Source organism: Bubalus bubalis, chromosome 23 (assembly GCF_019923935.1).
Source record: "Bubalus bubalis isolate 160015118507 breed Murrah chromosome 23, NDDB_SH_1, whole genome shotgun sequence".
NCBI classification, from domain to species: Eukaryota; Metazoa; Chordata; class Mammalia; order Artiodactyla; family Bovidae; genus Bubalus; species Bubalus bubalis.
Genome location: NC_059179.1, coordinates 43,771,360 through 43,796,657, shown reverse-complemented (window position 1 = coordinate 43,796,657; position 25,298 = coordinate 43,771,360). Strand labels below are relative to the sequence as shown.

Genomic DNA, 25,298 nt, shown 5'->3' with positions numbered 1-25,298 from the left:
GGGTCTTGGAGTGGCCTCTGTGCCCTGCAGTGATCTGGTCAGAGAGCTGGATGGCCCCTGCCCCATCCCCACCCCTGCAGCCCTGTGGGGGCCATCTGGATGCTGCAGATGGTTCCACTCTGCCCGCTGCACCTCCTCCAGCCTCGGGAGTCCCTCCACGCTGGTCCCGAGGCTGCCCTGACCTCGGGGCAGCTCGCCATGTCCTGCCTGCCGCTTCCCACACATCGGGAGACAGGAATTCGGCCCGTCTGCTCAGGGAGTGGGCTGGCACCCCCCCAGCTTGAGAACAGTTGACCCAAACCAGTGGTGCTCTCCTGTGTACATGATTACATAACCGTCAGCCTTGAAAGGCCCGGTGACTAAGTGACCCCGCGCTGCCCGCAGAGGTGTTTCCACAGCTGCTCCCCCAGGCCACCCCCGCTGCGGCTCACAAGCCTGGAACATTCTCTCGGAAAGAGGGGGGTAGCTCACTGCTTGGCCAGTGTCTTCCCGTCACATCTCCCTGTTCCTCATTCTGAAGAAGGTCACCTGCCTCGACTCGAGGGCCGAGAAGGTGAGACTCCGGCTCTGTCGCCCTCGGGGCACAGAAACGGGAGCCTGGGGGACGGGCTGCTCACGCCAGCTGCAGGCAGACAGGTGTGGGTGTTGCGGTCTGTAGTTTAGCCAGGGCGGGGAGGGAGGGGTAAGTGTGGCACCCAAGAGGGAAGGAGCAGCTAGTGGAGAGTGCAGAGACAGGCCTTTCTGGAAGAGCTGAGGCCAGGCGGAGTTTTGAGGGCTGAGTAAGAGTTTGCCACGTAAGGAGCCAGGGACATGGTCAAGGGGAAGCAGCGTTCTGGGTGGGGAGGATGGAGAGTGCAAAGGGGAGGACTGCATGTTCTCTCAGAGAGCGGAGCCAGCTTCCGTGGGCGCATTCCTCTCCCCACAGCTCTCATTCCACCTCTGGGGACACAGGAACGTGAAGACAAGCTTTGGACAGCAAGGGCCGTCACACTGCCCAGGTTCAGACACTGAACCAGGGGCCAGGCCTGCCCACCTCACCTCTCAGACCTCAGCCCATAGTTCCTCTTTTAGTAGGTGGCCATCCCAAGGAGTCTTGTCTCTTTTTTTTTAAAGAACAAGTGCTCTGTTTATATGGGAAACTGAAAGTTCTTGCCTTCCTGCCACTCACTTAACAGAAGGAGTTCATCAGTTACAGTGTTCACTGATTCCCAGTCACATGCTGGGCACTCCTCTTGGTGCTGAGCAGGCACACATAGACGCCTGCCCTCCAGGAGCTGCACTTTGTCAGGAATGCGAGGCACTGATCCTCACGCACGCTGATGGTGCGGAGGAGGGCAGGATGCCATGGCAACACACAGCCTCCTCAGGAAGCTGACCCTGCCGAGGGGCTGCCTACTGCATTTCTCATCAACTGCTGTGTCACAGATCACCCAGCAACCCGGCAGCCAAAGACAGCACACTTAACTGTCTCGCACTGTCTTCCATGGGGCAGAACCCTGCACGGATCTGCTCTCCCAACGCCGTCGTCAAGGTGTCACCAGGGCAGGGTCTCATCCGAAGGCTTGGTAGGGGAAGGATCTGCTTTCGAGCTCATGAAGTTGTTGGCAGAATTCAGTTCCCCAAGAAGTGTGGGAAGAGGGCCACGGTTCTTTGCTGGCCATTGGCTAGAGGCTGCCCTCAGTACCTTGCCACTGGGCCACCCTGTCATCAGAAGCTGCTTGCTCCATCAGAGCCTGCAAAGGAGCAAGCTGCTGCCAAGTTGGGAGCCTCCATCTTTTGTCATCTGAGCACAGAGTGACAGCCTATCACCTTTGCCATATTCTCTAGATGAGAAGCAAGTCACGTGGTCCAGGACACAGGCAAGGGGAGGGGATTGCAGGGAATGAATCCCAGGGTGAGGAGAGGATCCCCGAGACCATCTTAGAAGTTACCTACTTCTCTGTGCTGCTCTCTCGCTCCTCTGGGAAACCACGCCCTTACCGCCGGAAAGAGAGGCGGCGCTGGCACCGCACCATGTGTAGGGGCGGCGAGCCCACGTGCGCAGGGCAGTGTGTGCGTGTGTGCATCTTCTGTGGGGGTTACTGACAGCAGCAGCTGTTCCATTGCTTATTAAACGTTGATAAAGGATGGAACAATAGGAATTTCTTCTTTTTTGAGCCCCGTAACTCATGGCCTGTCTGAAATGGCTGGCTCATTTCCCATCGCCACCAGAAAGGATGATAAATACTGGGTGTTTAGGTCACTCTTGAAGAAACAAACAGTTGGAGCCCGAGTTCCCATTAGTCTTAACTGGGTCCCGGGCTATCAGCCACTTAAGCCATTCCGTGACCTTGTACTTCTGCAAGTGGGAGATTCCCTGAGTTTCTCCCTGCCCGTGGGATTGGACCGAATTTTTCTTTCCTTGTACAAATAGGCTCAGAGAGGAGTGGAGAAAACCTTCATTTCTAGTTTAAATTCACGTTTAGCCTTTATGTCTATAATTGATCAAAGGCAGAGGGTTTGAAAATGTTGGAATTGTAAACAAAATCAAATCAACCACTTTAAAGCTTCTGGAGAAGCAAGCCCATTTATCTTTCTGGCGAGGAAGAGAGAATAGTGGAATGTGGATGGGATGGTTCTTTAGGGCCAAAGGGCCAGCCGAGAATTCCTGTTGCAAGTTTCTCTACATAAGAGATAAAGACAATTTAAAATTCAAGTTTCTCGGCTAAATCGTCCCAGTTAATTAAAAAGAAGCCAACAATTACAAGCAGGGTTTTCCGTCATTTAGTTCAATTCTTAAGTAAGACTTCTTTTCAACACTGCCCACATTGGCCGCCTGCCTGTTCATTTGTGAGACAGTTGCTGGAATTTGACTCAGTGCAGAGGTGGTTACAGTCCGCAAGAAATGCAGAAAATGGCTGGGAGGTGCCCACCCCTTTGACATACTTTGTTCCAGGGATGCTTGGAGAGTGGTCCTGCACTCTCCATCATTCATGGACTTCACCATCCCTGTATCTTGGGCTTGATTTTTTGGGTGGTCTTCCCACAGTGCATGGTAACGACCACCTCAGGAGTCTTTGGTTTTCACGTTTTATGGAGAGAGGTCAAGGCAGAAGGAGAAGTCAGCTCCATAAAGGGTAGAACTTGATTTTGACCCCAGTGCCTTGAGACCCAGTATCTTGTCCCCAAAGCCGTGGAACCTGGGGAGTTATTTTCTTCATGGCTTTTATGAACTGATTTTCTTAACAATCCACTGGGCTGGTTAAATAAATTACTCTCTTCATGGCGATAAGCTAGGAATGGAAGGAATGAGGCTGCTAATGAAATGAATCTATTTATGTGCAGTTTTTCATTCGGACAGAGAGTGATGAGCAGGAGGGAACCTTTCGACTGGAACCTTGAACCTTTCATGAATGTCGTTCCATCTCCAGAGTGGCCATTGGGGTGTGTGGATGGTGAACAGGGACCCAGGATCATTGTGATAGGGACGCAGCCTCAGGGACCAGAGGGTCTGTATTTGAACCCCATCTTTGCGGCTCTCTGGCTATGTGACCTTCAGCAGGTTATTCAACCTCTCTATGCCTTCTTTCTTCCTCATTGATGAAGTGAGGGGACATAGTCCTATATCTGGGGCTTCTATGGTGGCTCAGACGGTAAAGAATCTGCCTGCAATGCAGGAGACCCAGGTTCCATCCCTGGGTCGAGAAGATGCCCTGGAGAAGGAAATGGCTACCAAGTCTGGTATTCTTGCCTGGAGAATTACATGGACTAGAGGAGATGGGCAGATTACAGTCCATAGGTTTGCCTAGAGTCGCACATGACTGAGCAAGTAACACTTTGACTTTCAGTCGCGGATCTTGGGGTGTGAGGATGAAGTGACTTAATATGTGTAGTGTGTTTAAAAGTGCTGGGCAAATGGTAACTATTATATACTTATTAGTTACTATTATTAAGCCATAAGAGTAGCAGGTAATAATAACAATAGCCAGACCAAGCGCTCAAATACTCAGCGAAATGTTTATCTAGCCCTCTTGATATGCTAGATGCACTGCATATGCTGGAGAGCCAAGTCCTTCCCGTCTGCCCTCCTGGAGTCTTCTCCAGTGGGGAGGTGGCAACCTAGCACTCACTGATCACTTTCTTTAGCCTGGTTCAGTGCTAAGTCCTTTTCAGTCTTTGCCTCCTGTGAACTTTGCAAGCAGGTGAGAGGGCTGTCTTGACATGTCACAGCTAATGTGTGTGGGCTCAGTGGGGATAAGTCACCTATCAGCTGTCACCTGGTTAATAAGTGGCCGGACTGGGATTTGATCCCATGTCACTTGGCTTGAGGGGCCAAGCTTTTCATCTCTGTCATAGGTCAGTTACTGGGAGGCCGACTGTACAGCAGAGGGTACAGGAAGTTTATCAGTTTATCAGACACGATCAGTTGCGTCTGACTCTTTGTGACCCCATGGACTGCAGCACACCAGGCTGCCCTGTCCTTAACCATCTCCCAGAGCTTGCTTAAACTCATGTCCATTGAGTCAGTGATGCCATCCAACCATCTCATCCTCTGTCATCCCCTTCTCCTCCCGCCTTCAATCTTTCCCAGCATCAGGGTCTTTTCAAATGAGCCAGCTCTTGGCATCAGATGGCCAAAGTATTGGAGTTTCAGCTTCAGCATCTGTCCTTCCAATGAATATTCAGGACTGATTTCCTTTAGGATGGACTGGTTGGATCTCCTTGCAGTCCAAGGGACTCTCAAGAGTCTTATCTAACACCCTCAGCTCTCTTTAGAGTCCAACTCTGACATCCATACGTGACCACTGAAAAAACTATAGCCTTGACTAGACAGAACTTTGTTGGCAAAGTAATGTCTCTGCTTTTTAATATGCTGTCTAGGTTGGTCATAACTTTTCTTCCAAGGAACAAGTGTCTTTTTATTTCATGGCTGCAGTCACCATCTGCAGTGATTTTGGAGCACCCCCCCTCCCCCCCTACAAAATGAAGTTTACAGGGCGTGCTTTTGGGCCAGCCCCTGTGAGGGGCGACAGGGCAGGACCGACAGAGGGAGAGGTCACAACAGGGATCTCAGCCAACCACTTCCTCTAGGCATCTCCCATTCACTGGCCATTGGCTGTGTCTGCCCTGGGGAGGTGTAACCTTGGGTGGGGCAGGTGTTTCGGTGAAGGGACTGAACCTGTGAGCCATGAGCAGGATGGAGGCTCCCCACTTGGGCAGAGTTCTGTGATCAGTAAGGATGCCAGTCTGTGTAGATGCCTAAGCCTGGACTCAGCTCCTTCACTTGTGTCCACATGGGTAAGAGCAGGATCCTGACCCAGGGCGTGGACCAGCTTGTGGAACAGGGAGATGAGCCAGATTGACGCTTCTGAAATTGCCGTGCGCCCCCAGTAGTGATGAGCGTCTTTCTGGCGACTCAGCTGCTGCTAAAAACCTCGCACCAGCCCAGCTTCTCCAGGTCACTGGAAGCATTGACTGGTGCGCGGTAGACGTGTTCTCAGGCAGAACAGGAGCTCTGGCATTCCAAGGCTGAGGGATGTTTTCTCTATAGCAGATTTTGCATGAAGACTGAAAAGCAGGCCGTTCCCTAGCACTGACAGATTAATTTTTAATGTAAACGAGCTCAAAGGGAAATTAGAACTCCCTTGTGGGCAAGAGATGGAATCTGGTGGAGGGGGGCGTGGCGCTGAAATGTACAGGTCATGACAACCGCAGCATCGCGCACCCGCCACCTAAGGCCTCGCCCTCCTCCCTTTTCCCTCTTTAAGACCTTGGAGGTTTTGGAATCCCAGGCAGCAGTCTTGAGAAAGACTGTAGCGGAGTGTCCTAAGCCGCGGGTTAATTTCCTGGTGAATTTGGGCGTTCTGCTTCTCAGAAGCTGCCTGTCTGGGTGTCACTGACATACCTTGGTATGGGCCCTAACGCTGACACCAGGTCCCTTTGATCAGGCTGTGCTGTGAGCTGCCAGGGAAGGGAGAGGGAGCTGGCCGGCTCTGGGTCAGGGCCACAGGCCTCATCCTCTGAAGGCCGTTTGGGAGTGTCTGTCCAGGGAGGGATCTCATCTCGTTACTGGTGGGAGAAAAGCCATCGTGCTGAAAACCCCCATGTGTTTAACACTGTTTATTTTTTTGGGAAGTGTTTACAAAGTCATTGGCAGTCCTCAGTATTCCCACATGGACTGTTTGCAGAAGGAAGCTCTGTGTGCCGGTGACCATGGGGAAGAAGAGCCCGCTGTGTGTCTGTCTGCAGAGATTGGAAGGTGGTGGGGGCGTGGGGTGCCGACGCCAGGCTGCCAGGAGGAGTTGGGGGCCTCTCCGACCCAGGGTGTGGGGGCTGACGAGTGAGGGTGGCCTATATCCCGGACCAGCCAGCCTGTGTGGGGATGGTGGCCATTGCTCCGTGGTGGGGTCTCCCACATAGGGGTCCTGGCCTGGCTTTGCTGCTGCCGTAACCTGGGGGTTTTGGCGCCTGCCTTTTCTCTTTTCCCCTGGTCTCAGGGTCTCGGGCACATTTCCCGTGAAAGTGCTTTGTGAGCCACACGGGGCTTGTGGGTGGAGGGCTGCTGGCATGGCCTCCACCCACAGAGGTTCACCGAGGCCCTGCGACTGGATGTGCAGAGGGAATCAGAGCTGGGTCCAGAACGCTGCTCGTGTTCAAGGGGAAGAGAAGGCCCAGCCCGGGCAGCCCTGCTTCCCTATGGACCCTTTTTAGGCCCCAACCTAGTATGTTTTTCTCTGGCAGAAAGTGAGCTTCACCAGCATCGCACAACCTGGGTGACTCCAGAGGTTTTCTCCGAATAAGCTGGTCTGGCCAGTCCCGCTTCACTGTTCCTCATGATGGGATGTTCACGGTGCGTGAGTCAGCGGACAAAGGGCCTCCGTCTCAGCGATATTAAATGGCTATTTTTTTTTCCTCGTAGGAAAAGTATATATCATCGTTATTGATGCCACCATGTCAAAGGTTGGGAAGTTATCGATCAGAAATTTGGGTCTGGGTGCCAGCAAATGGACAGTAATGACGGGCTGCTCTGGCTGGCACTGTGGTCACCACGTGCATGAGACCCTCCAGGAGCCGCGGAACCCTGTGCTCTTATGGGAGGGTGGATTGGAAGACATGAGTGTGCCCACTCTTGGGGGCTGCCAGGGATGAACTGTGACCCTTCACATGTGTGTCGCTGGCTGGCACGCACTTCAGGGGCACAAAAGGGCCAGGGAGTGCTTGGCCCGAGGTAGGCCTGTCCAGGAGCTGTCGGTCAGCTGTCCACAGCTTTGGCATCTGCCTGGGGTCTTTCCGCCAAGCATGGCTCTCTGTGATGGCTGAGGGGTGAGCAGTAGTAAGCAGCTCCAGGCCTCTGACAGTCTGCACTTGGCTGGACGGACCTGACACCGAGGCTCCAGCTTCTGTGGGCCTTTCAGGCTTGGGGATCTGAGCGATTTGGGACCTGGGTCCCTCTGAGGACTGACCCGTGAAAACCACCTCTCTCTTTGGGTGATGAAAATGTAGAATTAGATGGTGCTGGTGTTTGCACAAATTTGTGCATTTACCAAAAACTACTACATTGTTCGCTTGTTTAAAAGGGTACATTTTATGGGGTGTGGATCATCTCTCAATTTAAACATAGTATGAAAAAAATTCACAAAAGGAGGAGAAGCCAGCCGCAGGGGGTGGTCTCACTGTAGTAGTGACGTTTGAGCTGGAACCTGCGGAGTCTGCACCTAGAGGAAGGCCAGTCAACACGCTGTCATGGTCTCAGAGCTAAGTGGTAAACTGAAATGAGCTGTTTGCCGTGGCCAGTGAGTATCAGCTCATCCACGGGATGAGAGATCGGGAAGTAGGGACGGAGCCGTGAGGTACCTAGGCCTCTGTTGTGCTGTGATCTCCAGTTGCCGAGCGTGTTTTCTCCTCCTGGTCACGCCGGGTTTCACCCTGGGTGTCTGCTGCTGTGTTCCAGGTGTGATTGCGTTTCAGTCTCCTGTAACTTATTAAGTAGTTCTGTGACAGAACTGACTTTTGCTTGCAAATCACTCTGCACCTAAAACAACAGACTTCAAAACCAAAACCCCCAAACCATCACATGGCTAGTCCCCAACTCGGGCCAGTTGCCGATTTGCAGCTCTGTCCCTAAAGTGTGAGCCTGGGGCCAGGTCCTGTCGGGTCACTGGGCTTTGGAGTTGAGCAGGTCTGGGTTGTTTTGGACCCAGCCCTGGGGCCTCCTGGGCCCCGTGACCTTGGGAAGCTTTGCACGATTGGAGAGGACAGAGCGCATCCCAAAGGCTGGTTGTGAACAGGGAGGGAGATTGCACGTGTAGTTCTGAGCACAGGGCAGGCCTCAGTAGCCAGGTGCAGCCACGTAGCAGGTGGACACCAAGAGGATTCTGGGAGGCTAACCTATACAGCCCTGGAGTGAGCCTGGCTGGAGGAGAGGCCCAAGGGGTAGTGGCCACCCTTGTTTTCCTGACTATCAATACACCCAACTCTGCTCACCTGGGCTCAGAGGAGTGCCCTGCTGTTGTTGGATGAATTCAGCTGTGACCTTGGGGTAACCGTCCAGGTTTTGCATGGTGAGACCTGTGAGCTCACTGCTGGCCACTCCTTTGTCCCCCCTGGAAAGAGACATGGTTCTTTCCAGAGGTACCAGGTTCAGGGAGCCCCTGCTACCTCCACTCCTGTGCCTGTCTCCAGGAGTGCTGGGGTCCCGGGACCCCTGTCCTGCCCAGGAAAGACACCTCACACCCATGAGCAAGCTTACTGTCCCAGGGCCGCCCCAGCAGCCTTCTAAAATAACCATAGCACAGAAGGCCCGGAATGTCTTATATTTGGAATAGCTGTTGGAAACAGTTCTGGCCAAATGTAACACCCATCTGTTTGGGAGGGTCTGAGAGTCAGAAAATGAGGTGGTTCAGCAGGAGGGGGCTTGGCAGCACCAAAACTCAGGGCTGGGGGCTGGGATCAGGGTCAGCTGGCCCTCACTCGGCCTGGGAGGCCCTCACCCCTGCAGCCTGGACCACGCCTGTCACGCCAGATGGCCCCAGTTGGAGAAAGGTTTCCCCATATCAAACCCGGCTTTCTTCCTGAACCTCTACCCAGGGGTCAGTCCTTCAGGAGTCTGGGACCTGTCCCCTCCAAGCTCTGAATAGCCTTTTAGCCGTTGAAGCTGGCGTCCTTCCTGCTGAGTCTCGCTTCTTCAGATGAAGTGACTCCTTCCCCTTCGCTGTCTGGCACCCGGCCCTGAAGGCGAGTGGCCTCTGGGGCTCTCACCTGGCCGGGTGGTGCAGAGCAACACCCTCCCAACATTCTCAGTGCCATGCCTTTTTTAAAGCAGCCTGAGGTGCTTGCGTCCCTGCAACTCTGTGATGATTCATTATGCACTTATGTCAGCTAAACCCCTCGTGCAGTTTCCAGGTTGGCCTCTTTCCCCTACATCATCATTGCACAGTTGGTTTTTAAAGAGTAAAATATGGATATTTAGGTTTATTTTGTTACGCTTCCACTTGTTATTTGAGTGTGCCTGTAACCCAAGTGGGCTCTGGCTGCTCGCTGCTCAAAAGCCAATAAAGAGGCAAGGTTAGTGGAAAGGAAAGTTTATTTTGGATGCCGGCAACTGGGGTGGGGGGAGTGGATGCTTCTCCAAAGGCCCACTCCCCACCCCCTACTCCCTCCAATCAAGGGGTAGCTTTTATAGACGGAGGGAGGGAGGTACATGCAGGAACAGCACAGTCATCTCTGACAGTCATCTTGAAGTTGGTCATCAGTGATCTCACCAGCGTCATCTTGAATGTTTTAGGTACAGTTAATCTTCAGTTCCAGGGTCGGTTCGTTTCCATTTTCTTGAGGCCAGTTCTCAGAATTCCAGCAGCTTACGTCATGGTGACGGTGTGGTCATCATGTAGTTAACTTCTTCCACCTGGTGGGGGTTTCAGTATCTACATGACAGCTAGCAGCTAATATTAGCTAACCTGTTAGCTAATATTCAGCTAACAGCTCAGAATATTATCTACAGCCCTTGAGGAGGAACTGAAGGTCCTTGACTTAATGATTACATTGCTATTATCTAGTCTTGTTGAACTGTTTTCCTTTGTCTCTGCATTTTCTCACTTCTCTGATTAAACTTATTCTTTGGCTAACATTGTCCCACAGACAAAGGCAGGTGGAGGACATGGTCCATAGTGTCCTGCTCCGGTGTTTTGAGGTGCGTTTGGAGCCTTATTCTTGATATATCTGCTCTCCTTCTCAACATTTTTTGAATAGTCTTAATGCATCCAAGTGACTGGCACTCTTCCAAAATCATTAGCTGACTTTCTCCCCAGAGAGTAGTTGTGGGGAATCATGCACTCGTGTAAGTCACTTCAGTCGTGCCCAACTCTGTGCGACCCCGTGGACTGTAGCCCGCCAGGCTCCTCTGTCAGTGGGATTCTCCAGGCAACTGGAGCAGGTTGCCATGCCCTCCTCCAGGAGATCTTCGGACCCAAGGATGGACCCAAGGTCTGACTCCTGTGTCTCCTGCATTGGCAGACAGATTCTTGACCCACTAGCACCACCTAGGAAGCCCACCTGGGAAAATCATAGTATTTTTATCCAAGACAGTCTTACCCCTGATTCTTCAGGGGTACTCAGATAGTGCCCTCTGGGGAAGTAAGGGTCTTGTGTTGCTCGTCCTCCTTCTTATTTCTTTGTGGAGGAGCTGGCCACACGGCCATCATCCTCCTGCACACGCAGGTTACTCTTCGAGGGTCTCAGGGTGAGAGAGGTCCTGACAGAAATGACTCCTCAGGAATTTGGTTTCAGGACTATGTTAGTTTCTCGGAGGGCTCTTGTAACAAATCATCACAAATGCGCTGGCTTGAAAAAACAGACATTTATTCTCACTGTTCTAGAGGCCAGAGGTCGAAGTTAAGGTGGTGGTGGCGAGTTTAGCTCCTCCTGGAGGTTCTGAGGGAGGGTTCGTTCCACTGGTCTTCCAGCTTCCAGTGTCTTCTGCAGTCCTGGCATCCTTATCTTGTAGGTAACACTTCAGTTTCTGCCTCTGTCTTCATGTGGCCTCCTCCCCATGTGTCCATGTCCTTTCCCCTTACAGGGACGCCAGTCCTTGGATTTCGGGCCCACCATAAGCCCGAGACGTTCTCACCTGGAGGTCTTCACCATAATGACATCTGCAGAGACCTTATTCCTGAAATAAGATCCCATTCGCAGATAGGAGTTGGGCATCTTTCAGGACATCTGTAGACTCCAAACGGGCGCAGGGAGGTTCTCAGCTCAAATAGCGTGTGAAGGACTTGGTACAGACACGCATCTTGGCATGTGTGTGGGCTCCAGGGAAGCCCGCTGCCCACCCTGTGAGCAGATCCAGGGTCCCTGGGGGACTGAGGGGAAGGAGAAGTCTCCCCTCACCCTGCCGAGGAAGTAGGCCTGGCCTGGTGCCCACCTGATTCACAGCAGGTGGGGCCCTGAGCTCATTTCACTGCACCCCAGGCAGATGAAAATCAGCCTTCTCACTTGGTCGGGGCTGGGCTGGCGCGGCCGGACCTGAGGACGTGCCCCAGTTTGTCTGCTGGAGTTACTTCTGGATCTCTAAAGAATTGGATGGAGTCAGCAGATTCTTCATGAAGTTACTTTGTGTTTAAAATTAAGCCAGGTTTTAGAGACTCTTGTTTTATTTATGAGCCACCCGTCTACAAGAAATGTCATTACCACAAAATAAACTCGCTGTGGAAAGCCTGAGCCCAGGGTTGGGATTTTAGGTGGCAGTCGATGTGTTAGCATTCCAGTTCTACCAACCGATTTAGATGGTTGTGTGGGAGGCCCTGCTAATGACTCTAAACTTGAGCTTCCTATTAAAGTCCAGATTCTGATGACAGTCTCAGAGGCATCGGTCACTACGCCCCCCCCCACCCCCGGCATCTTTCCTGGGCAAAGCTGTAAATTGGCAGCACTCATAGGAAACGGCATGAGCCTGGAGGGGCCTCCAACAGACTCGCTGCTACAAGGTGCCCAGGTGTGTGCTGCCCAACTGCACTTTGAGCTGCACGCAAATCTGATTTCGGGCATTTATCCATCAGCTCTTCGATTATGCTGCGACTGAGCCTGCGGTGACGGGTGCCATGTCTCAGTCTCGATGGACGTCCCGTGTTTGAAGAGGGAAAGCCACACAGCTGGTGTGGGGGCCACTTGTAATCGACAGGCGCAGTGTCATCGGGGTCGTGTACATGGCTGGACACGGATCTGGGTGAAGATCTACTTGCCAGTGCTTGAGCATCTCTCAGGACTAGCCTTGAAGCAAGTCCTTTTGGAGGTGTGGCTGACAAGGCTGAGACGTACAAGCACTCTCCTTCCAGTGTGTGTGCATGGATTCTAGGCAATCTGTGGGCAGATTCCAGATACCTCACTATTTCTCCTAGGTGTTCTCTCTGGACATTGGCAATGGGTGATTTCTAAAGGGCCATGCAGAAGGCACTGTACCAAATGCCAGAGGAGAAGACGATCAGTCCCTGAGAAACTGCTCTAGTTGTCAGGAAATCTTTGGATTCCCTGGTGGCTCAGATGGTAAAGCATCTGCCTACAATGCGGGAGACCTGGGTTCGATCCCTGGGTTGGGAAGATCCCCTGGAGAAGGAAATGGCTACCCACTCCAGCAGACGGAGGAACCTGATGGGCTACAGTCCATGGGGTCGCAGAGTCGGACACGACTGAATGACTTCATTTTCTTTTCTTTTCACTAGTGAGTGGGGAGGGGTGCCAGAGAAGGGGTGTGTGCATTCCATGTGCCCCCAGGGCACTGCCGTCTCTGCAGGGGGGTGCGGGTGGCCAACAGCCAGAAGGAAGCCCTCGGTGCAATCAGCGGTGCACAGCTACAGCCCCCAGCCCTGTGGGACCCTAGTAAGATCTACTGTGTCCTTCACTGGAAAGAGGGAAGCCGGGTTGGAGACGCTGGGAGAATAGAAAGTATGGAGCCGAGAGGGACAGAGGCATGCCACCACCTAGCAGGGAGCCAGTTTGCATCTGCTTGGTTTCCAGGCAGCCCCGGGCTGAGTGTGTGTGAAGGGTGTTCGGCATGGGGCAGGGCGGGGAGGGGGGCAGGAGGTGTGTTTTGAAAAAGGCGAGACAGAAACAAAAGGGGAAGTGTTGCAAAACTAAAAAAAAAAAAAAAAAAAAAGGGTAAAGACTTAAGTTCTCTGCCAGCAGAAAAAGGAGAAGAGGTGAAAAGAGATGTAGAAAACTCTCAACTTGGAAATTCTATTAAAGTAAAAAATTTCTGGGGCATTCCCCAGTGACCTAGTGGTTAGGTTTCTGGGCTTTCAGTGTCGTGGCCCAGGCTCAAACCCTGGGCGAGAAACTGAGCTGCGTGGAACTGCAAAAAAAAAGAAAAAAGAAAAAAAATTTACAACAGTGGAATCTGTTTGTGTTTGGCTGCAGTGTATATATTATCTTATCTACTTTTATGAATGTTCAAAATTCTCCCTAATTAAATAATTAGAGAAGTGCCATAAGAACAGATATATTATCTGATCCCATCCAATATAACCTGATACATCTGTGTTTTTAAAAAATATAAGATATGCAGATATATACTTGAGGGTGCACTGAAATTTTCTGGACGGATGTATGAGAAACTGATAACGAGGCTCACCCTTGAGGTTTATATGGATTACCTTGTCATGAGGAAAGCACAAGGAGTTTTCCTATTTTACAGATGAATTTAATACTATACCCATCCTTCCCACCATGACTTAGAGTATAGGAGCTGGGGATCAAAAGTTAAGGCCACAAGGGGAATTGGGGCTGAGGACTTTAAAACAAAGGTGTGCTCATTATAGTGTTATAACTTGTTTTGTTTTGCTTTTATTATTTATTTTTGGCTGTGCTGGGTCTTTGTTGCTGCTCAGACTTTTCTCTGATCACGGCGGGTGGGGGCTACTCTCCAGCTGGGGTGTGCGGGCTTCTCACTGCAGAGGCTTCTCTCCTTGCGGAGCTCGGGCTCCAGGGTGTGCAGGCTTCTCTAGCTGCAACACGTGGGCTCAGTAGATGCGGCTCCCAGGCTCTGGAGCACAGGCTCAGTAGCTGTGGCGCACGGTCCAGTTGCTCCATGGCATGTTGGGATCTTCCCGGACCAGGAAATGAACCTGTGTCTCCTGCATTGGCAGGCGGATTCTTTACCACTGAGCCATCAGGGAAGCCCATTCTTTTGTTTATTTGATATAAGAAAAGAATTATCCCATCATCAAAGGAAATATCTATCTGTAGTGTTAAAGTACAGTAAAATATATTTGGAGAAAGTGAAAGCATAGTCACTCAGTCATGTCCGACTCTCTGCGACCCCATGGACTGTAGCCCGCCAGACTTCCTTGTTCATGGGATTCTCCAGGCAAGAATACTGGAGTTGGTTGCCGTGTTCTCCTCCAGGGGATCTTCCCAACCCAGGGATCGAACCCAGATCTCCCACATTGCAAGCAGATTCTTTACCATCTGAGCCACCAGAGGACTCCCTGGTGCAAAGGATTTGTGGGAAAAGAAAGAAAGTATCATTATTCTGACTCCTGTTAGAGAATGATAAGGCGACTATTGAGGGCTATAGGTGTAGGGACCACTGAGGTGGGATCTTGCAGTAGGGGAAGGAGACTGGGGTCAACTCCAGATACAGCAAGAAAAGGTGGGAATTTGTAGCCCAGGAGGACGTGGGTTGGCGGATGGGAAGCTAACTAAGAAGAAACAGCAGGGTTAAGGGGAAAGTCTGGCTAAATGGCTAAATCGAGCTGGCAGGATTCTTGTTAAAACTGGGGGATGCAGAGACAGACAAGGAAAGTCTTAAGAGTCAAGGCTGAGCTGGGAAGAAGGCCCAGAGGAACCTGAGAACAGTTTGGTTACATAGAGACACTGTCAGCTCCTGTGTGCATGCAGTGGGATCTGGGTGAACAGCTCCATGTGCATGGACACATGTGGAGGTCTACTGGTGTCTGCATGCCATTAGACCTGGGGTGGAGACGTTTCTACATTGTGTTAAAAATAGATTCCTATCAACCTAGAAGGATGCATTTCATAATTTTGCTTTAACTTTCCTAGTCTGGAATGGGCTAGGAATCTCACACAGAATTGTAATACTGGCACAGTGACAGCTGTTCTGTTATTGTTGCCACGAACAGGGGAGATAGGAACCGGAAGGGGCATAAAATTTTCATGGCCTCTCTGCTCTTGCACAGTCTTTGTAATCTGGTGTTGTTTCAAAGTTCACTCATTGTGAAAACCGCCTTGGCCCAAGGTGCCTAGAAAGGACCATAAGAAAGAAAAGCACAGAAAAAATGAATGGGGGCTTGCCTGGGGCCAGTGTAGACCGTGCCTGCGTCCAGGAGAGCATGGGTGGACCTGTGAAGGGTGGGGAGATTGTCCGGGGCAGGGGCGGTTGGAAGCAGCTTGTGGGCTAGGGAAGAAGAGAGCTGTGGTGTCTCAATGAACCGAACGAAGTAACATAATTGCTTGTTGATTTCCATTGTCACGCAAATGGTGCGATTTCACATTCCTGGGGGGTAAAAAGATCCATCTGTTTTATTCACAGGTTGTACTCCGACTATCTCTACTTTGCAAGTTCGAATAAATCTGCAGATGACTTCCATGAAAAAGTGACAGAAGCTCTGCAGCTGTTTGAAAATTGCATGCTGGATTATTCATTGCGCGCCTGCGTCTACAACAACACCCTCAACAACGCCATGCCTGTGCGTATGCGGAAGGGCTGCTCCGCGGTTATTGTGCCAGGGCATTGTGGATGGGGATTTTAGCATTTAAACAGAGAAGCGTTTTAATGTGCAAATGCCTCTCCCCATGCCTTTGAGCGGTGGCTAATGCCAAACAAATATTCATGGATGTAAAATCTATAAAAGCTGATGGGCCCTTTCAGCTGGCACACTGCTTTCTTCCTCGCTGATGGCTCAGTTGCAATGCTCACTCCTCCCCCCCGCCCCCCCCCCCCCCCCGCTAAAGAAAGAGGGTGCATTTAGGAAGATTATTATTTAGCAAGGCTTGGAAACACACCCTGCAATTAGGACTGGCAGACGTGAGGACCCAACTCTCTGATTGTCCTAAAAGTGTTCTCTCTAATGCTGGATTGTTTTGTTGGTTTAAAAAATTACCCACCAGTGACTTTCAGTGCTTCTCTGACTGAGTCTTAATGCAAAATTTTTTTCCATTGATCCCTCTTTTTTTGCTCTCGTTTGCCTTCAGAAATATAGCTATATGTTTCTTGTTGTTGCTGCTGTTGTTCAGTCACTCAGTCGTGTCCAACTCTGCTACCCCATGGACAGCAGCACCTCAGGCCTCCCTATCCTTCACCATCTCCCGAAGTTTGTCCAAGTTCATGTCCATTGCATCAGTAATGCCATCCAACCATCTCATCCTCTGATGCCCTCTTCTCTTCCTGCCTTCAATCTTTCCCAGTATCAGGGTCTTTTCCATTGAGTCGGCTCTTTGCATCAGGTGGCCAAAGTATTGGCGCCTCAGTTTCAGCATCAGTTCTTCTAATGAATATTCAGGGTTGATTTCCCTCCAGGTTGACTGGTTTGATCTCCTTGTCCCCCCTTTTCTTCCCATGCAAAAGAAGCTGTTGCTGGTGACTTCAGCATGGTGTAGCTAAGGGATGTTTTCATACTGCAGAGCACCCTGGCTTGTCCCAAGTGCCTTCTCAGCAGGTTTGCCGCAGTGATAAGTCTCCTTCAGCCCCCGAGTGTGGTCCACAGGCTTGCTCCACTGAGTGTGCCACGTGGTAGATCTGCTTGAGCTGGAGGCCGGGGAACCTCCAGGTGTGATGGGGTTTGAAGTCAAGAGGGTTCACTCCCTTTTCTTTGTTGTCTAGACTATCTTATCTGACAGCGTTGCAGGAAGGGGGCTCTTGTCTAACACTTGGAAATGAATTGTCCAAGGAGACACATATGCAGACAAAGCAAGAGACTTTATTGGGAAGGGGTGCCCCTGTGGAGAGCAGCAGGGTAAGGGAACCCAGGAGAACTGCTCTGCCAGGCGGCTCAAAGTTTTAGGTTTCGTGGTGAAGGGGTTAGTTTCCAGGTTGTCTCTGGCCAATCACTCTGACTCCATCCTAGCTGGTGGTGGGTGCATGGCTCAGCCAAGATGGATTTCAGCGAGGAGGATTCTGGCAGGTTGGTAGAACATATGGATTGGCATCTCTTCTTTTCTTGACCCTTCCTGAATTATTCTGGTTTGTGGTAGCTTGTTAGTTCCATATTCCTTACCACGTGTTCCTGACCTGTTGTTAAGATAGCTCATGCAAGTGGCTCCTATCTTGCCTGGCCAGGGAAGGCGGTTCCAGTCAGTGTCTCCCCTAAGAGCAGGCTGCACAGAGGAGCAGGTAGGATCCCAGGCCGCCCTGCTGGCGTGTATAGTTTTGCAGGGAAGATGCACACAAAGGATCAACACAGAATCTGGCCCCTGAGCCCGGGGGGCCGGTCCCGCCTGCCTGCCCTCCTGCTCCCCACGCCCCATCTCCCTCTCCATCACTGCTCTACAGCTGCACCCTCCCCTGCTGGGTCCTCTTGCCTCAGAGCAGGGATTCACAGGTGTGGTCCAAGACCAAGAGTATCGGCATCCCTGGGGACTTGTCAGGAACGCATACTCTCAGGTTGAGCCCCAGACTCCAGAATCAGGAGCTTTGGGGGCGGGGGGCGGGTCCACCTGCCTGTGCAGCAGCCCTCCAGGGGTTGTTTTGGGTGCCCGTCTTGGGGACACCTGGTTCCAGAGCCTACCCACGCCCCTCCCTGGCACGTGCTCCTCATCCTTCGGGTCTTGCTTTAATCTTGACTTCAGTTCGCTCTCTTTCCATGCCTTTCATTTCCCCACAGCCTGGACCACAGTTGGCCATTACAGATAATTGTTCTTCACTGGTTTAGCTCCACCTCCACCAGATTGCAAGCTCCACGTGGCCAGGGGCCATGTCTGTTAGATAGCAGCACATCCCCGTTGCTTAGCATGTAACCTGGCATGCAGACTGCACTAGAATATTTGCAGAATGAATGAGTGAATGGGCAGTCTGTGAAACTAGTGGAGAAGCCGGGTGGAGAGTTCCAACCAAATCCCTAATGAGGAGCAGAGGGGTTCGTGTGCTCTTGTCAGGGGAGACCCTGCACCGCACTCGTCAGCTCTTTCCCCACCTGGGATGGGGGAACAGGTCCCCAGGGCGAGGGCCCAGCTTTGGGACCAGGCTCTGGTGGGTGTTCTCCAACCGACCCTGGCAGGCTCCTCGCCCTCCCTGGGCCTCTTGTGTTTCCACCCAGAGCCAACTGAAGCAGATAACCTCAAAGGCCTCTCTCAGCTCTAATGTTTTTAAATTTTAAACGTACTGGGCACTTCTCCTAAAGACTCTTTTTTATCCCCATTCCACTTTGATTCTCTGATTGGTACTGGGGAAAGATGAGGGGAGGGGTGGTGTGAGCCTGGCTTAGGTTTGTTAGCAGTGATGCTCCATGAACCAGAAACTGTCATTCGAGGTGAGCAGCACTTCCCTTGACTGGTAAGGGGGCTGGGGGTGGGGGCTGAGGGCTTGGAGTGAGACAGGAGTGTCCAGGAGACCGGGAGGGCTTGCCCACCCCTCTACCCCTGCAGAGCCCTCTCAGGTTTGTTTCCTGCTTGCCCCGGACGGTCTCTCTGCTGCTGATCAGCCCTCTTGGGAAGACAGACTCAGTTGCGGGAGGCCTGCCCGGCCCAGTGCGGGGGGGTTCTGTCCATGAAGGCACAGATGCACTTCCAGGGAAATGCTGTCCCCTGTGGCCGGGTCCAGGGACCACTGCAGCTACTTTAAAACACCCCTGTCCTGCCACAAAGGCAGGAGCTTCTAGAACCTTCTAGAAGGTTCTCAGGAGCGAAGGCAGGTTCTCTGGAAGAGATAAACCTGGTCAGGCTGGTCCTCCTTGGAGGGACAGACAGACTGAGAACAGAAAGCTCTCGATGATTTAGCAAGAAGCCGTGCTCACAGTGGTTGTCTGTGTTGGAGGCGACACCAGTGTTTATTTCTGAGGCTGGCATGTGCCTCTTTTCTCTTTATTTCTGGCCCAACTTAAGGTCTTTTTACGAGCTGGTGTCTGAGGTAGCTGCAACCTGAGGGCTGCAGGCAGCTAATGAATTCTGGAGACAGCTTTCCCCCCTCCAGTTGTTTTTCTTCCTCCACCACCTCCCACACAATTAGAAGAACAATGAAATGGAAAAAAAGAATAGCGAGAGATGAAGCCACTTAGTGTCTGTACGTATTTTGTCAAGGTTTCACCGTTTTATGGTCGTCAAGGTATTCAGCGTGGGAGTGCCAGGGGGCTTGGCCTCATGCGGGATGAGGGGATGACAACTGGGATCCTGGTCCCCGCCCTGGAGGAAGGAGGTCAAGGTCGAGCTGGGAGGGAGCAGAAGTAGGAGTTGAAAGTCTGCGTCAGGAACCAGGATTGGGCACTGGGAGGCGCTCCACGTGGGAGGGGGTGGGTTGGGGGTCCAGCCAGGCCAAGGACTTTGCACACAAGGAGAGCCAGGTGAGGCCAGGCATCAGTGTGGGGAGCTTACCCTCAGAGATTCGAGGTGGGAGCACCAGGCAGGGGGCTGGGACCGTGCCCAAACAAAGAGACGAGGCACAACCAGAGGCCGGACACAGAGCGGGGTCCCTGAGTGGGGGCACGGATGGGAGTGCTGGAGAAAGGGGGGAACCTCAGAGCAGAAGGGGAAGGATTCACTGTTTTTCCGGAGCTTTGTAAAGCCAACTGTGAAGTCAGAGCAAGCAGTCCCCAAGACCACTCTCCCTTCTGACACTATTTGCAAACTGGGGGAAGTCCCCCAAAGTACCATCATGTTCAGTAATTCACTGGAAGGAATCCCAGAGCACACGGTTGGCTGTTACACTCGTGGTTACGGTTTACTGCAGGGAAGGGACGCAGGTTGAAGTCAGCCAGGAGAAGCACGTGTGACGGCACACGCAGCACACTGCCGGCCGGGGACGCCCACCCAAGCCTTTGGTGTCCGCAGCGCTTCCCGAGGCTCCATCACACACTGCCCGCCTGGCTGACCTTTACCCGTCCAGTTCCTCTTGGAGGTCAGACTGGTCCTGCGAGGCCCAAAGCCCCCATCCTAAGTCATGCTGTTAGACTGTCCAGTGGCCAGACCCACCCCCCCGCTCTCCTGGCAAGCAAGATACTCTCATCAGGCAGGACTTCCCAGGTGGCTTTAGGTAGCCTCCCAGGAGTCAAGGACCAAGGCCAGACATCTCTGTGGGTCAGGTTAACGCTTCACCACACACGTTTGCAGTTTGGCATGGGAGAAGGCATAGGAGAAGGACAAGGACCCCGAAGTGCAGGTGGACAGGAAGGGCTTCGTACAACGCTGCTCAGACTGGGATGTGCACACACATTGAAGGTCATAGACCTCCATGTGGCGCCTGGCATTTGGCGGCTCCTCTTGTGGCTGGTTGCTGGGCATTTGCAGGTGTTTCTCATGGCTGTTGCGTGCTGGGTATAGAAGCAAAGGCAGCTGGGTCCTGTGTAAAGGAATTCCACGCCATTGGTGGATGTAACCTTGGCCTCTCCCTTCACCCAGGTCCTCTCTATGTCGTGAAGATACCTACAGCGTGGTTCTAAGGATGAAATGAGACCCTGAGTGTGGGAATCCTTTGTGCATGGGACACAAAGGCCTGCACAGGGCAGCAAGCACGAGTGGTGTTTAAAATCCAACTTCTGGGGACATCCCTGGTAGTCCAGTGGTTAAGACTTCGCCTTCCAATGCAGAGGGTGGAGGTTCAGTCCCTGGTCACAGAGCTAAGATCCCACATGTCTCTTGGCCAAAATGTAAAAACAGAAGCGGTATTGTAACAAATTCAATAAAGACTTAAAAAAACAGTTCAGTTCAGTCACTCAGTCATGTCCGACTCTTTGCAACCCCACATGGTCTTCAACACGCCAGGCTTCCCTGTCCATTGCCAACTCCTGGAGCTTACTCAAACTCACGTCCATTGAGTCGGTGATGCCATCCAACCTCTTGTCCTCTGTCGTCCCCTTCTCCTCTTGCATTCAGTCTTTCCCAGAAGCAGGGTCTTTTCAAATGAGTCAGTTCTTTGCATCAGATGTCCAAAGTATTGGAGTTTCAGCTTTAGCATCAGTCCTTCCAATGAACACTCAGGACTGATCTTTAGGTTGGACTGGTTGGATCTCCTTGCAGTCCAAGGGACTCTCAAGAGCCTTCTTCAACACCACAGTTCAAAAGCATCAATTCTTCGATACTCAGCTTTCTTTATAGTCCAGCTCTCACATCCATACAGTCTACTGGAAAAACCATAGCCTTGACTAGACGGACCTTTGTTGGTAAAGTAATGTCTCTGCTTTTTAATATGCTGTCTAGATTGGTCATAGCTTTTTTCCAAGGAGCAAGCATCTTTTAATATCATGGCTGCAGTCACCATCGGCAGTGATTTTAGAGCCCCCCAAAATAAAGTCTCTCACTGTTTCCATTGTTTCCCCATCTATTTGCCATGAAGTGATGGGACCAGATGCCATGATCTTAGTTTTCTGAATGTTGAGCTTTAATCCAACTTTTTCATTTTCCTCTTTCACTTTCCTCAAGAGGCTCTTTAGTTCTTCACTTTCTGCCTTAAGGGTGGTGTCATCTGCATATCTGAGGTTATTGATATTTCTCCCAACAATCTTGATTCCAGCTATGCTTCATCCAGTCCAGCATTTCCGTCCACATAAAATTTCCAGCTTCTGAAGGTAGTTGTTTGCTGGGATTCCTCTCGCTGTTGGTTTATAATGTGTAGTGCATATAGAAAAGCATCTACGGTTTTGGAGGAATTACCCCTGAACTAACGCCCGCCTTCTTGCTTGGTTCTAGGTGAGGCTCCAGGTTGGGCTGTACGCCGTGTACCTTCTAGACTGGCTCACCGTCTTTAACAAGGAGCAGTTCCTCATCCTCCGCCTGGAAGACCACGCCTCCAACGTCAAGGACACCATGCACAGGGTCTTCCAGTTCCTCAGCCTTGGTATGAATCTTGAGCCAGACACCCACAGAGCAGGGCGCGAGTTCCATGGACACCGACCTGCTGGGTCCCAGGCAGACTCCGTGAGCCTGGGCAGGGTGGGCCTGGGCTGGGAGAGCCACAGATTAGCGCCTGTTGGTGAAGCACCAGCTCCAGATGGGGCCTTGTGCGCAGTGTGGGGAGGGGGTCTCCGGGGAGGAAGAGACAGCCACTCATCTGGATGCTTATGGTCCAGTGGAAGGAGAGGAGGAAGCAAGGCTTGAATCACCGAGTGACTGACAGGGTGACATGGGCGAGGAGTGATTTAGTGTCCTCATACACGTGAAATCCTTACATGTGACTTGGGGGTCCCAGCTGCTGAAGGGATCTAGGAAGGAGTGGTGTGAGCTGCGCCATGAGGATGGACAGGGCGTCCTGACTGCTGGAACTGTCTTGCAGAGGCCACAGGGCCTGGAGGAGGGGATGGGCAGGTCATCGGTTGTCCCTGCTTTGCTGGGACCCCTGGAGGCAGAGCCACGTGGCCAGGTTTGGGCTCCTGGGCCTCCAGGGTGAGGGACCCTGTTCCCACCCAGAGGAGACTGTCCCCTCGAGTCCCTGGTGGCACTTTGTGGCGGCAGGCTAACTCGCTGGCCCCAGTGACGGCTGGTAGAGGCGTGCACGCGGGTGCAGAGTGGTCCCCGGTGGGCAGCACCCAGGACCCCTTAAGAGGCTGGGCTGGCCTGCATGTTTCTCCCCCACAGCCACCCAGACGCCCCCGCAGCCCTATCTGATGAGCTTGCCTGGGAGTTTTGTCAGTTGAATATTTCCTGAGATCCATTTGCCCGCCGCTGGGACTCAGGGCCCTTTTGTCATTTGATTCCTGTCTCCTTCTCGCGGAGACCTGGTAATGCGGTCGAGTGTGATTACCTTTTCCTTTTAAGGCCTGGAACTGTTTTTCCTTTGACTGGGCCACCTGCAGACTCTGGCACATTTCAGTGACTCGTCTTTGGTCCCTAAGATAGACAATGGCAAAGGCCAATCCGTTCCTTCCCTTTCACGTAACCCAGGGACACTGGGTGTAGTTTTTTGTGCATGGACTCAGGACTTCAGCCTGACCCTAAGAGCCCTGGGGCATAGAGCTGAGTGGAGATCCTGGAGGTTAAGCCAGCGAGAGGCTTCAGGTCCTGAGGGCTAGGGGTAGAGGCAGCACTCTTGGGAGGCAGCACCTGCTGGTTTGTTCTTGGGCCTCCCCCCATGGACACCCCTGCTGTAGGTGGAGGTTCAGCCAGTGGGGGGTCCCTGGGCACGGGTGGCCCCCACCCCTCCCCCTGTGGTGACTGCACAGCAGGACACACGGGGAGAAATACGGCCCCACACGAGGCCCTCTGCAGCGGCCTGGAGTGGAAATGGAGGCAGAATTCGAGTGGCCGGTTGCAGAGCATCTCCGTGCGGAGGCCGCGTGTGGCAGGCCACAGCTCTCCAGGCACAGGCCGGCTCCTCTTTACGGGGCTTTGGAAGTGAAACCAGGAGGTGAGGCTGTGCCCAGAGACCCAGCTGTGCTTCCAGGGTGGCGAACACACCAGACCACGTAGAAGGCATCTGCCTACAACGCAGGAGACTTGGGTTCGATCCCTGGGTCAGGAAGATCCCCTGGAGAAGGCAATGGCAACCCACTCCAGTACCCTTGCCTGGAAAATCCAATGGACAGACAAGCCTGGTAGGCTACAGTCCACGGGGTCACAAAGAGTCGGACACGACTGAGTGACTTCACTTTCACTTTTCACTTTCCCTCAGCAACTCCGAAATGAATCCAGCCAAAGAATCTGAATCTCCATACACATTCTTACAGGAACCTCCTGTCTTCCCAGGAAGCATGGCCTGGATTCTCTCATTAGGGTTTCTTATGCCCCTCACTTGCCTCACAGGCTCTTTCCTTTGCGTTCTAGGACCCTTAAGTGAGAAGCAAGAGGCCTTGATGACCAAGAGCCCAGCATCCAACACGCGGCGTCCCGAGGACCGGGATCTGGGGCCCATGTGGCCGGTCACCCAGAGGCTTCTGCGGGACTTCTACGGGCCTTTCAACGCCCAGCTGGCGCAGGTCCTCACCAACGAGGCCTTCCTGTGGAGGAAGACGTGAAACCGGCTTCCTGGCACCGGCAGGGCCGCGGTTTCCGTGACTTCCATGGTCTGAAGGTCTCTCTTGGGGAACCCTTGCACTCAGAGCCTGGAGGAGACCCCCCCTCCCTGGGCCCGTGTTTGTGGAACCCGGTTCCGAATCCTTTGTGACGTCACGCAGCCCAGCAAGGACCCATCGCCAAGCCTTGGATGGAGGCTGTTGGAAATTCCACTTGGAAAGGGGTCCCCTTCTGCTCTGAGAGTGTCCAGGCTCCGGGACGAGGCAGGCAGGCGCTGGGTGGGGTGCAGGAGGGTGCTGGGTGTGGAGTCTGGGCTTTGATGATTCCGAGATCCACTGGAGGCCCCACCCCAGGGAGGGCCAGGATACACACTACACATTCAGTTTCACAATCCTCTGTTCAGGTCACTAAACCTCAGGATGGCGGAGAATGGAGGCTCTTTGATTTTTTTTTTTTTTTTCGCCTTTTACTCCAAAGTCAGTCCTTCTGTCTCTTCAGATATAAACCCCATCAACTTCACTATTTACGAGAGAAAAGACACAAGTCAATTTTGGGTAGCACATTCCTGTCTCGGACCTCTTCCCCTTCTGTCCTCGTGGACTTTACTTATGTTTAAAAAGAAAGCGAATGTATTTAAAACAAACCACTTTCTGCATTTCACTGGCTGGAGCTCTCTTTTTCTGTCCACATAGATGTTTTCTCAAGAGTTTTTTTTTTTTTTTCAATTTCTAACTGGAGATATAAATTCAGTTTAAAATCAGAAGGGAAATGGTGGCTGTTAATGCCAGACTGAACACCTTGAAGGAATCGATGGAAAAATCTGTGCACCTTGGTCCCGGCTGTGCCCCCAAGGGCCTCAGAGAGCTGCCCTCATTGGGAGGTTTTAGTTCTGGGGGTGACAGGCTCCACTGCTCTGCCTTCCTCTCTGGTGAGCTTGTTACCACCTTCTCCTCCGTACGTGGCCAGAGGGCCTTCCTCACCCAGCGAACTGCAGAATGCCCATTTCGGATCCAGAAATAGACATGTGAGCTCTGCCTGGGCCGGACGAGCTGTGCTGGGATTCCATACGAGAAAGCCAGGAGCAGATCCTTGACAGAACTTTCTGGGCCACTTGGCAGCTCGGTTTGCTGTCAGATGCACTGACGGTCTTGCTGTTTCTTGGAGGTGATGGGAAAGATTGAACACCGTCCTTGCACACAAGCCCCCAGGCGGGA

At 52.4% G+C, this 25,298-nt stretch overlaps 1 protein-coding gene across 3 annotated transcripts in view; it reads left to right on the top strand.

Annotated features, from left to right (window-relative positions):
- CHST15 (carbohydrate sulfotransferase 15) overlaps positions 1-24,831 on the top strand; it is a 79,335-nt gene extending 54,504 nt beyond the window's left edge. For all 3 annotated transcript variants that reach the window (XM_025274179.3, XM_044935340.2, XM_006080416.4), the window contains exons 6-8: positions 15,524-15,680; positions 21,826-21,973; positions 23,896-24,831. In XM_025274179.3, coding sequence (XP_025129964.1) covers positions 15,524-15,680; positions 21,826-21,973; positions 23,896-24,086 — 496 coding nt within the window. In that variant the 3' untranslated portion in view covers positions 24,087-24,831. The remainder of the gene's footprint in view (positions 1-15,523; positions 15,681-21,825; positions 21,974-23,895) is intronic.
- The last annotated feature ends 467 nt before the right edge of the window (positions 24,832-25,298 follow it).